Source organism: Pteronotus mesoamericanus, unplaced genomic scaffold (assembly GCF_021234165.1).
Source record: "Pteronotus mesoamericanus isolate MK-2021 breed Mesoamerican mustached bat unplaced genomic scaffold, CSHL_Meso_final scaffold_1186, whole genome shotgun sequence".
Classification (NCBI taxonomy): domain Eukaryota; kingdom Metazoa; phylum Chordata; class Mammalia; order Chiroptera; family Mormoopidae; genus Pteronotus; species Pteronotus mesoamericanus.
Window position 1 is genome coordinate 13,171,391 of NW_026555302.1, and position 12,158 is coordinate 13,183,548.

A 12,158-nucleotide genomic window follows, 5' to 3' on the forward strand; every position below is an offset into this window, starting at 1 on the left:
CGCTGTGGCAAAATAAATGCATGAAGTGGATAAATTCTGTCATGGAGCTTCTGCTTTTGCACATGAAGGGAATATGGAGGACCAAGGAACAAAGTGGTCTCCGTCGCTGCTTCCAAGTCATTTCTCGCTGTACGACAGAAGGTGGGTGGGACGGTGCCTTCCTGCTGGCCCCTAGATGGAGTGGATGACAGACAGGACGAGGCCAGCAGCACGCGCTGTGACTCGTAATGACGGGCAAAGCTTCTGGAGCGAGAGAGTACTTTCAGGGATTGGGAAGTACCTGGAAAGCCAGTGTGGGTGCCCTGAAGTAAGGGATAGGAAAGGCTTCAGGCAGTTCCCAGTGTATCCTGTCCTTCACCCAGGCAGCCCTCCTCCCAGAGGAACCGTGGGCCGCTCTAGCCACCGGGTGGCAGGGGTTCTAAGGAGCGACTCCTAACCACGATTACAACTTGATCAGCCAGATCAGGGGTTTCCAGTTTCCAGCCCCAGGGGAGATATCAGGACTTTGCAAATCATATTAAGAGTTTTGTTTTTTAGAAAACTAGCTTTGTAGCGAATCCAACAGACCTTCTAAGCACAAGGGTTTCCCTGTACTACCAGAGTCTCTACTTGAGGAAATGGTTAATTTTTAAATATTTCATTTCACTTTAAGAAAATACAGATCTCTGCATTTGGATAATTTCTCGAACCAAATTGGAAAACATTATAAGAAGGTTGTCTACAGACAGTACGAAGATGAGTCCTTCACCAAACACCTGGACGATTCCGACGGCAAACACAACGGGATCCTGGGCCCTGTTATCAGAGCCCAGGTCAGAGACACGCTCAAAGTAAGTAGCCGAAATGTAGGACCACACGGAAGAGACTAAACAGGAAAAAGAGATTAAAAGTGGTGGTGTGTTTGGTTTTTTTTAAAAAAGTTATCCGTATAATTTTAATTCAAATGTAACTTTTAGTTTTTATTTAGTATTTGTACTTACTTATAGCCTACCTGATAATACAAAGAATCTGAAAGTTTATCAAATTATAAAGGAATAAACACAGAGTGACTCTAATTTGGATGAATAATATGGGGTCAAAGAAAATAAAACCGAGGATAAGGTAAGTATAATGAAACATATGCCATATGATCTCACAAGGTTGTTTGCAAATTTTTCCCTGAGCTTTCTAGCAGCCAAAGTAAATGGGAAACGTGTCAGGGCAAGATTCACAGTAAGGATAAAAGGAGCACAGAAGCCGGAGAAGAATTTCTCCCATGGATCCTTGAAGAGGATGCTGTGTGAGGCACCAGATGGATTCCTTGACAAAATCCCTGCAACTGGTACAATAAATTAAAAAGTTGTAGGGTCTTTTGAAAACGTCTCTCATCAGAGCTGAGAATATCACAGTAAACACAACTGTGAAAAAACCGACTCCTCACTGTGGTCTGGGTATGCGGTTCTCTGAAGGCCGCTCTCAGGTGGAGGTACGGTGGGCTGCATACCGTGAGCTCTGAGTATTCTCCCGACAGTGTTCCTTTAATGTTAGGTCTTATCATCAACCTTTTGTAAGAGCTGGGAAGCAGAGAATTGACAGTTGCAATCTTTGGTCAGATTCTAGAAGGCAGATTATCCGCAGATGCGGGGTGACCCAAACGCTTTGGCAATCAACCAAGTAGAAGATAAGATAAGGTGAACGTTCTCTCTGGAGCGGAAGGAGGCTAACCAGGGTGCTGGGTGAATACAGCCTCCCTCCACCTCTGCGTGGGGCTGAGCTTAGAGGACATCTGCAGACAAGGCCACTTCTGTTCATTTGAAAATAACAGAAGGACCAGAAAGCAGCCTTTCTCTGGTCCTTTCCCTTCCTTCATCTCTGATACCTTATGGGTGCTGGTAGTGAGTGTAAATATACCTCACTGGAAATGTAGGACCTGGCTCTCGCCCCTCAAGAAGCTGGCTTCAGGGACAGTGGTTCTAGGCGATCTGGCTGGCTGGAGAAGGGGGTCACGGTGTAGCGAGGAGGAGGGGCAGATACCAAGGCAGACATGATCCAAACTGAAAGGCGAGGAGATGGGGACCAGCTTGGGCAGGGTGGCGCACTGTGAGGAAAACGTCACTTCCAAGATCAGACTCCTCTGTGAGGCGAAACTCTCAAATGCTTCTGTCAGGAGAGGGCACAGATCGCTGCTCAGATAAACAGAACTGGTTTGCACACACATGCCATCCAACAAGTGAGTGTGCAGAGTTAACATTCTGCGTGAATTGTCATGAGCAACCTTAAATCCTGAATAACGAAACTGAGTTAACTTTGTAGATCGTGTTCAAAAATATGGCCAGCCGCGCCTACAGCATTTACCCTCATGGAGTGACCTTCTCCCCTGTCGAAGATGAAGGCAACTCTTCCTCCACCTCAGGTTTGACTCACTTGCATCTGTTGACCTCTATGACCTCTGAGGGGTTCCCATCTTTGTCTACTGTCTTCCTTGCTCAGAAATATAACTTGCGCAGTCAGATGATAGATATGCTAGGGTAGCATGAACAGGTGTCCCACAAGTCACAAGGAAACCCTGCTCACTGCAGGGTTTCGTTTACCCTGCTGGTTACAAAAGAGTGTCCTTTGTTAGTGCCATGACAGCCCCTAGAGGAGCAAAATCTGACGGTTGCGTGCTATCCAGGTTCTCTTAGGTGGGTCTTAACGTAAAAAGAATATTGCTTTCCCAATACTAATCGGTTGCAATGAGAGCTCCAATTACATTATTTATGTATTCTTGTATTTGTTTATTCATTTATTTATTTTCGTGAAATAATTCTGAAAATGAAAACGATTTTGACTGTATTTCCTTTCAGGCAGTAACACCATGATCAAAGCAGTTCAACCAGGGGAAACCTATACCTACAAATGGAACATCCTAGAGTCTGATGAGCCCACAGATAATGATGCCCAGTGCTTAACGAGGCCGTACTACAGCGATGTGGATGTCACAAGGGACATTGCCTCTGGGCTGATAGGACTACTTCTAATTTGTAAGAGCAGATCCCTGGACAAGCGAGGCATACAGGTATTTTGCCCTTGACATAACCTTTCGGAAATTCCAGAAATTTCTTCTGGCTGGAACAGGTTAGGTCTCCTTACCAAACCATGGAGCTTTTCCAGAGAGCAGACCATAATGAGTAGTCCTCCTGAGTGTGAATGTGATAACATTTATCCCTTTGGTGATTTTTTTGTCTTGTCCGTCTTCACCTGGACTCTCACTGCAGAGAGCAAGTCTGCAGTGTAAAACCGTATTTTGGTATCATTTCAAATTCCAGGTCTGCTGGTGCTGTCTGTGTGCTGAGCAAGTCACTTAGCCTCTCTTTATTTCTTCCGTTCGTGAAACAAGTAACACCCATCCAGAAAATCTTACAGGGTTGTTCTGGGGCTCAGCGAGATCCCACCCGGTAAAAGTGTAAAGCTCTGCACCAGTTCTTGTTACTTTTGATATTTTCACTAGAGAGAAGTGAGAGGGATGCCCTGGAGACACAGCTCCTCGCGAGACTGGACCTCGGCAATGGCCCATCTCTAGCAAGACAAACTACACAGAGATATGGATCTTCTGACCTGATCTTCACGATCAAATGGTCTCATGTTGTTAACTTAAAATTCACAGACAATTGGGCTAAGCTATAGTTTAAAAAGTTTCATCCCAAGGCATACAAAATAAATATACACCTAGAATAATCAGAAATGAACATTTGGTAGACCCTAATTTACTGAGCTTGGAAAGGAAACAGGCAGAGAGAGGAGTGAAGCTTCCCTGTTGCAACCTCCTCTTTCGCCCTTTGCAATTGCTCAGAGCACATCCAGTCGATCAGGCAGGTGAAACGGCATTCAGTCACAGAGACAAACAGAGTGGCAGCTGCCACGGTAAATGGAGTTTTTCTATTAGGGAGTTTTAGTCTCTGGGTTTTCTGACCTTCCCCATTTGCTTCTGTGGAATGCCTTTGTTGGCGAGGGCTTTGTGCACCCTGGTCCCTCACAAACACCTGCATGCGTGGCTTTGGCGGTCCCAGGGACTGTGCCCCTCCGGTTTCTGAAGCTGCCAGGAGTTAGCTGGAACATCGGTCACTGAACAGGGCACTTTCCTTCCAGAGGACAGCAGACACAGAACAGCAGGCAGTGTTTGCTGTGTTTGACGAGAACAAGAGCTGGTACATCGAGGACAACATCAACAAGTTTTGTGAGAATCCCGAGAAGGTCAACCGCGATGACCCCAAGTTTTATGAATCAAATATCATGAGCAGTAAGTCGAAGCGCCATCTGTGCCTGTCAGCGCCTCAGTCCCGTGGCTGGAGCGTGGCTGTGCCTGGGGGGAGGCATGGATTAGAACCCCTGACCTCTCAGCCGCACTGTGGCCCGGGATTTGGTGATGGAATCACATAAAGGGTGACACCGGGGTGACCATTTGACAGCAAGACGTCCAGGGTTTGTTATCCTTACACATCTGCTGGGTCTCCTGCTGAGTGAGTGTGCGTGCTGCATGCACGCTCTGGACAGGGTGGGGCAGGCAGGAGAGGGGTGGGGTGGCAAAGGGCAGGGCTGCGGGCCTTGGCCAGTGGTGCCTGGGCTGCAAAAACAGACAGACGGTGCAAGGAGAATGCTCTGCAGCAGGGGCAGAGGCATGGCCAGTCACCCGGAGCTGCATTTTCAAATCGGGCTAAGCATGTGCACATGCGGGGGGAGCCAGGAGTTTTGCAAAGTCGCTCCGTGAAGTGGTCTGAAGTGCCCAGTGAGAAGCTCTGGACATAGGAACTCCCCGCATGCACTGCAGTGTTAAGTTCAGGGTTCAGAGCCACTGCTGTGGGGAAGTCCGAGTCTGATCTTCCAGTCGTGCATCAGACCCGGTGAAGCTTACCTCGGACCATCGCTGCTTCGATGCACCCAGATCAGGACATTTGTTTTAGGGGCCGTAGATGTGCTCTCTTGTTCGCACAAGCCTGCAGTTCTAACGGGTTTGACTCTTTCAGCCATCAATGGCTACGTGCCTGAGAGCATACCCACGCTAGGGTTTTGCTTTGACGACACCGTCCAGTGGCACTTCTGCAGCGTGGGAACCCAGGATGACGTTTTGACCATCCACTTCACTGGGCACTCCTTCATCTATGGAAAGAGGCATGAGGACACCTTGCCCCTCTTCCCCATGAGCGGGGAATCTGTGACGGTCACCATGGATAATGTTGGTAAGCGCCCTGGCGCAGAGAGCGGCTCCCTGGTCTCCGAAGGTCTGCTGCGGGCTCCGCCACTCCTGGGCTCGTCTCTCTCTGCTCCCTTGCAGGCTTTCCTTTCAATACTTGTCATGATCTCTGTTCGGGGAGTTAATTACCTCAAAGGGTCTAGTCCTTTAATGTGAGTCCCATTTGTCCTCTGGGCTAAAAGAGAAGTAAAAACACACTATCTACAGAAAGACACGGCATAACTTTGAGGATGAAGCATGGGTATTCAGTCCCAAAAGAAAATTTCTTTTATCAGAATGCCCTTTCCAGTTTTTTAAGACAGCCATCCCCCCCGGGCTTAGTGACTATCAGACCTAGCGCCTTAAAGGCTGGCCTTGGAGACAGGAGAGTGCCCTAGAAAGCACATGGGCTTTGGAGTTCACCAGACCTGGGTTCAAATCCTGCCCTGTCACTCAATATCTGTGTAACCTTGGGCCAGTGCCTTGCCCTCACTGAGCCTCGGTTTATTCACCTGAAAAAAAAACCCAGAATAACAACACCTTACAGAGGTGCTTTGATCATTAATTACAATATGTGCCATTTCTAGCCCTCAGTGAGTGCTCAACAAGTAGTAAGTGTTGGGGACTTCACAGGAAATCCTCAGTGTGCCAGCACATCATACCATTTCAAAGAGATTCCAACTTGCCCTGAGCCCACGTGAATTATTGATTGCTTGGAACACCAAAATATCCTTAGTTTATGGGGGTAGACATCACCACCCTCCCCCAAATCCAATTCCAAATGAGATATGCAGCTAACAAGATGTATGTGATTTTCAAAGTCCGTTTTATTCTCAATTCATTCCTTCTTAAATATATTCTGAAATAGTGACTCTCAAACTATCTGTGGTAAGAAGTTTTTTCTCCCTACTCTCCACTGACCGACACTTTTGGTCCATAGTCTGTTAGACGAGATAAGCGCCCTGATACATGCTGGGATGTCACAGCAATGTCCGATTGCCCGGAAGTGTCCTAAGCACTTGATTTTCGGTTTTTCTCCTGTCACATGGAATGGTGATGAACAATTTTCAGAGCAGCAGGGGTCCACAGGCTGCACTGGCTATTATCTGCCATGACGGACGCGAGGGGTTTTATGTCTTTTTCTGAACTTAGGGCTCCTCATTCTGTCTCCCCTCTATAGGAACTTGGATATTAACTACCATGAATTCTAGTCCAAGAAGTGAACACCTGCGGCTGAGATTCAGGGATGTTAAGTGTATACGGCCTGATGATGAGTATGACTATGAAATATTTGAACTTCCAGCATCAGCAGCCATGACTACACGGAAAATGCGCGATTTTCCAGAAGACCAAGGTATAGAGATTGACGTTGACGATGAACAGGACAGATTGGCTTTAGCACTTGGAATTAGGTCACTCAGAAATTCATCCCTGAATCAGCAGGAAAATGAGTTCAATCTTACTGCCCTGGCCCTAGACAACAGCTCTGAACTCCCACCTCCAAATATCGATACAGCTGTCGGTTCAAATTCCTCTTCCCCAAGTAATGTTAGCAGGCTCGTTGCCAATAACCTTGCAGAAACTTACAAAACCCCTCCTGAAACCACCACTGCTGGTCCCCAAGTGGGACACAGCTCAGAAGAGGACTCAGATCTCAGCCCCCCTACAGCAGAGCACCCCAGCCCTTGCTCTGAGGGCCCTCCAGAGGGTCCTCTACAGTCCACCGTCACAGAGGTAAGCCTGCTTCCTCTTGGTGCAGAAGGATTTAGAAGTCAAGGACATGCTAAACCTGAGGGATTCGGGGCAGGGAGGGACAGACAAGCCGTGCACACATTCTCCCAGACGGAAGTTCTAGTGCATAAAACTGGGAGACATTCAGGCCAAGGCAGCTCTTCTTCCAGAACGGGGTCCTGGGAGGACCTTCCCAGTGATCTGTTACTCTTGAAACAAGAGACTCCATCTAAGATTTTGAATGGGAAATGGCATTTGGTTTCTGAAAAGGGTAGTTATGAGGTAGTCCCAGAGGCTGATAAAGACAGGGCTGTTAATAACCTGCGGCCCAGCCCCCAGAACGCATCAGGGACCTGGGTGGGGAGCACCCCTCTTCCAAACAAGCATGGAAAGCTGACAGGCCACCCAAAGTTTTCTGGAATTAGACGTAAATATCCACAAGTCAGACAAGATGGAGGAAAGAGCAGATCGAAGAACAGCACTGCTTTAATTCGGACACGAAGAAGGAAGTTTGCACACCGTTTTCTTTTCTCTCCAAGGAGCTTTCACCCGCTAAAAGGAGAGGCCAACAGCACATTTCCAGACTCACATCACAAGTCCAATGAAACGTCTCTCCCCACAAACCTCAGCCAGGCATTCTCCTCTACAAACCTTAGCCTCAATGCCTCACTTCCTGACCGTCACTGGAATCTCCCAAACAACACTGGTCAGACAAGCTTCTTGCTGGATATTTATCAGACAGTGCCCCCAGAAGGGCGCTACCAAATGTTCCCTCTTCAAGACTCTGACCAAATGCACTTCACTGCAAACCCCAGTCACAAACCTTCTCCAGAGCCTGGCCAGGTGTTCAACCATGATCTAAGCACTCAGTCCTTCCCTACTGACACTGGACAAATGTTCCCTTCCTTAGAGCCCGAAGTCTGGTGGACAACCATTTCTCCAGACCTGAGTCAACCACCCCTCACTCCAGAATCCAGTCAGACAAACCTTTCCCCAGAGGTCAGCCTGAAGACTCTCTCTCCAGACCTCAACCAGATAACCCTCTCCCCGGACCTCGGCCAGGAAGCCACCTCCCCGGACCTCGGCCGGGGGTCCCTCACCCCGGACCTCGGCCAGGTGACCCTCCCCCCGGACCTCGGCCAGGAGGCCGTCTCCCCGGACCTCGGCCAGGGGACCCTCCCCCCGGACCTCGGCCAGGAGGCCGTCTCCCCGGACCTCGGCCAGGGCACCCTCCCCCCGGACCTCGGCCAGGAGGCCGTCTCCCCGGACCTCGGCCAGGGCACCCTCCCCCCGGACCTCGGCCAGGAGGCCGTCTCCCCGGACCTCGGCCAGGGGACCCTCCCCCCGGACCTCGGCCAGGAGGCCGTCTCCCCGGACCTCGGCCAGGGCACCCTCCCCCCGGACCTCGGCCAGGAGGCCGTCTCCCCGGACCTCGGCCAGGGGACCCTCCCCCCGGACCTGGGCCAGGAGGCCGTCTCCCCGGACCTCGGCCAGGGCACCCTCCCCCCGGACCTCGGCCAGGAGGCCGTCTCCCCGGACCTCGGCCAGGGGACCCTCCCCCCGGACCTCGGCCAGGGGTCTCTCCCCCCGGACCTCGGCCAGGAGGCCGTCTCCCCAGACCTCGGCCAGGGGACCCTCCCCCCGGACCTCGGCCAGGAGGCCGTCTCCCCGGACCTCGGCCAGGGCACCCTCCCCCCGGACCTCGGCCAGGAGGCCGTCTCCCCGGACCTCGGCCAGGGGACCCACCCCCCGGACCTCGGCCAGGGGTCTCTCCCCCCGGACCTCGGCCAGGAGGCCGTCTCCCCAGACCTCGGCCAGGGGACCCTCCCCCCGGACCTCGGCCAGGGGACCCTCCCCCCGGACCTCGGCCAGGAGGCCGTCTCCCCGGACCTCGGCCAGGAGGCCGTCTCCCCGGACCTCGGCCAGGGGACCCTCCCCCCGGACCTCGGCCAGGGGTCTCCCCCCCCGGACCTCGGCCAGGAGGCCGTCTCCCCGGACCTCGGCCAGGGGACCCTCCCCCCGGACCTCGGCCAGGAGGCCGTCTCCCCGGACCTCGGCCAGGGGACCCTCCCCCTGGACCTCGGCCAGGGGACCCTCCCCCCGGACCTCGGCCAGGAGGCCGTCTCCCCGGACCTCGGCCAGGGGACCCTCCCCCCGGACCTCGGGCCAGGAGGCCGTCTCCCCGGACCTCGGCCAGGGCACCCTCCCCCCGGACCTCGGCCAGGAGGCCGTCTCCCCGGACCTCGGCCAGGGGACCCTCCCCCCGGACCTCGGCCAGGGGTCTCTCCCCCCGGACCTCGGCCAGGAGGCCGTCTCCCCAGACCTCGGCCAGGGGACCCTCTCCCCGGACCTCGGCCAGGGGACCCTCTCCCCGGACCTCGGCCAGGGGTCTCTCTCCCCGGACCTCGGCCAGGGGACCCTCTCCCCGGACCTCGGCCAGGGGACCCTCTCCCCGGACCTCAGCCAGACAACCCTTCCTCCTGCTCTCAGGCAAACATCACCTCCTCTAGACCTTGATCAGATATCCTACACTTCTGAATCTAATCAGACTTTACCTTATTCAGACCTTGGTCAGATGCCAGCTCCTCAACCGTCTCCTCCACTAAATGACACTTTTATAAGAAAGGAATTTAATGTACCAGTTGTGCTTGGCTTCAGTGGAGATGATGGAGATTACATCGAGATCATACCGGGCGGGAATGAAAAGAGCAGTGAGGAAGAATTGCATGAATATGATCACGTAGCCTACGATGACCCTTACCAAACCGATGTGCGGACAGATGTGAACTCCTCCAGAAACCCTGACAGCATCGCAGAGTGGTACCTCCGCAGCAACAATGGAAACAGGAAATACTATTATATAGCTGCTGAAGAAATATCCTGGGATTATTCAAAATCCGCACAAAGGTTTGGCCAGTTTTTTCCTCTCTCTCTCTTTTTTTTTTTTTTTAATTTTTCCACTTACTGCTAAAAAAAAAAAAAAAAAAAAAAAAAAAAAGTCCAAGTAGGTAATTCTGGACAAACTAGCTAAGTATAAATTAGTTCCCCTATTGCAACTTGGCTTATACTATTTCCTTTGTCAGTTCCAAGATTAGCTACTGCACTTCTAGGAGGCATCTGGACACTGTAGAAACGATCGCTGTAAGAAGTCTATGAGAGTCTCCAGTTACGTAAGCCCCTGCCTCGCTCCTTCTCCATCATGCGTGCCCCTGCCCACCCCCCGCCCCCGCCCGCTCCAGCGCAGAGCCCAGCCGGCCCAGAGCTATCTGCTAGCTGATATGATTTCACTGCAGTTGGCTTAGGTCCAGATTTGTGATACAGAAATTTCCTTGTTTACTAAAAGATTTTAAAATGGTCTACTGGCCAATATAAAGTATATGGCATCTTTGTGAAGTTCAAGTCTAATTCTATGAGATTCAAAAGCAGAGGCCAAGGATATAAACTAGCTTAGAAACAAAAAACAAGTTTAGGTAGTCATTAGATAATGATTTATCTTGACTTAAACTTGAGTTTCAATTTGATTTACAGAATCACTAATTTCATAGTGATTGTTCTTTGATGAGTGCTTGTTCTCTCCTAGGCACTGTGTTAAGTGCCGAGACTGTAAGAGAATATAAACACACATGACTCCTGCCCTCGTGGAGCCTATGTCTAGCTGGGCAGGTAAATATGGGTAGATCCTCATGTAAAAGGGTGAACTATAACCAGATCAAGACCCAGAAGGAAAGGCAGATGTGTGGCGACATGAGAATTGGGGGATCTGATTCTGAAGAAGTAGCATTTGATTTGAGAGCTGAACATGAATAGGAGTGAACTAGTCAGGAGGTAAATTCTAGAGAGAGAGTCTAGATAGCATTCTAGATGGAGAGAACAGTGTGAGCAAGGCCCTGTGGAAGGAGGAAGACCTGGAGCTCAAGGAGAGGGTGGGTTGTAAGAAAGTGCTTGGCTGACTCTGAAGAGACCGGGTGTCACTAGGCTGTGCAAACCATGGGAAGGATTTTGGTGCTTACCCAAAGGGCAATGAGGAACCCTTCAAAAGCTTTAAGCCATTCCTGGCTTACTGGGATATGTAGTTCCTTTCTTGGATCTTGTTACTTTCATCTTTTGAATAAATGGATTACAACAAGGGACCACCAAGGTCCTCTTCAGTTCTAGCATTTGAGAGTTCCAGCCACTCTTCAGCCATAGGGTTGAAGGAATTGATGCAATTTTGCAGGTGGCCTGATATACAAGAGAGGGTTTTTAAGGGAGCCATGTACATTTTTAAAAGGTAATTTCAATTTAATTTTGCTTAAGGATAGAAAGCCATAATGGGTCAGGCTCTATATTCTGAGATAAAAATATAGAGAAAGAGAGGGGGACAAGGAGCATGGCTTAGTTAACTGTATGTTCTCAGGGACATAGTATGGAGACCTTGCTTAAATTATCTAAGTATATTCAACAGCTTTTACAAGAGCTAACTGTTACAGTAATCTATTAAAAACCAATGTGTAATTAGAGCAAGCAAACACACTTATGGTGCAACTCACAGGAAGTATTTCACTAATTTGATGCTTGACGTTTCCTCATTAGAACTCTTAGTTTAAAACACTTTGCTCCACGACTTCCTATTTAAATGCAGTTCCCATCATTACAGGAAAATAACTACTATAGCTGAGGATTGCTAAGCAAAGCCCTAAGCCCTAAGGGAGCCCTCAGGGAGTAAGATTTAGGGCCTTTCCAGGGCGGAAAGGGACAGAGCCAATTCCTTCAAGTCTTGTGTCCTGCTCCAGATATGACAGCAACTTTTCTGTCACTCAAGTTGTTTTCATCTTCATGTGTTGTGTGAGACTGTGTGTTATGTTTCGAGCCTGGAAGGATGAGGTTAGTGGGGTAGAAAGGCTGGGATGAAGCCATGATGGCGTCACCTGTTGGCAGCTCATGGGGTGTAACAAAGGATATGAGATTGATGGGGGAGCTTTGGGTATGTTTGCATAGGTTCGGGAAATTTAAGCGTCAGTGGGAAAAAGTTGATGTGCTCTGGTCCCATATAGAACAGCTGGTGAGCTACATGAGGAACAGTGTGATTTAGCAAAAGGAAATGTGAGAAGAGTGGCTACTTTCAGATTATAAAACACCCATCCACCCAGTGGCCTTCATGGGGGTGGCCTTCTGAGTCAGCTGACCATTGTCACCCAGCCCTAAGCCCTGGGCCCTGTCCCATTTCATGTCTGTGTCTGCTTTTGATATTAAAATCTAC

The 12,158-nt window shown here is 50.3% G+C and overlaps 1 protein-coding gene across 2 annotated transcripts in view; it reads left to right on the forward strand.

Moving 5' to 3' along the window:
• Positions 1 to 12,158, forward strand: part of F5 (coagulation factor V) — a 53,339-nt gene that overhangs the window by 22,612 nt on the left and 18,569 nt on the right. The window contains exons 8-14 of one of the 2 annotated variants that reach the window (XM_054587798.1): positions 653 to 830; positions 2,293 to 2,392; positions 2,826 to 3,037; positions 4,108 to 4,258; positions 4,983 to 5,195; positions 6,369 to 8,443; positions 9,093 to 9,826. In XM_054587798.1, the coding sequence (XP_054443773.1) occupies positions 653 to 830; positions 2,293 to 2,392; positions 2,826 to 3,037; positions 4,108 to 4,258; positions 4,983 to 5,195; positions 6,369 to 8,443; positions 9,093 to 9,826 (3,663 nt within the window). The remainder of the gene's footprint in view (positions 1 to 652; positions 831 to 2,292; positions 2,393 to 2,825; positions 3,038 to 4,107; positions 4,259 to 4,982; positions 5,196 to 6,368; positions 8,444 to 9,092; positions 9,827 to 12,158) is intronic. The other variant, XM_054587797.1, reaches the window with a different exon arrangement.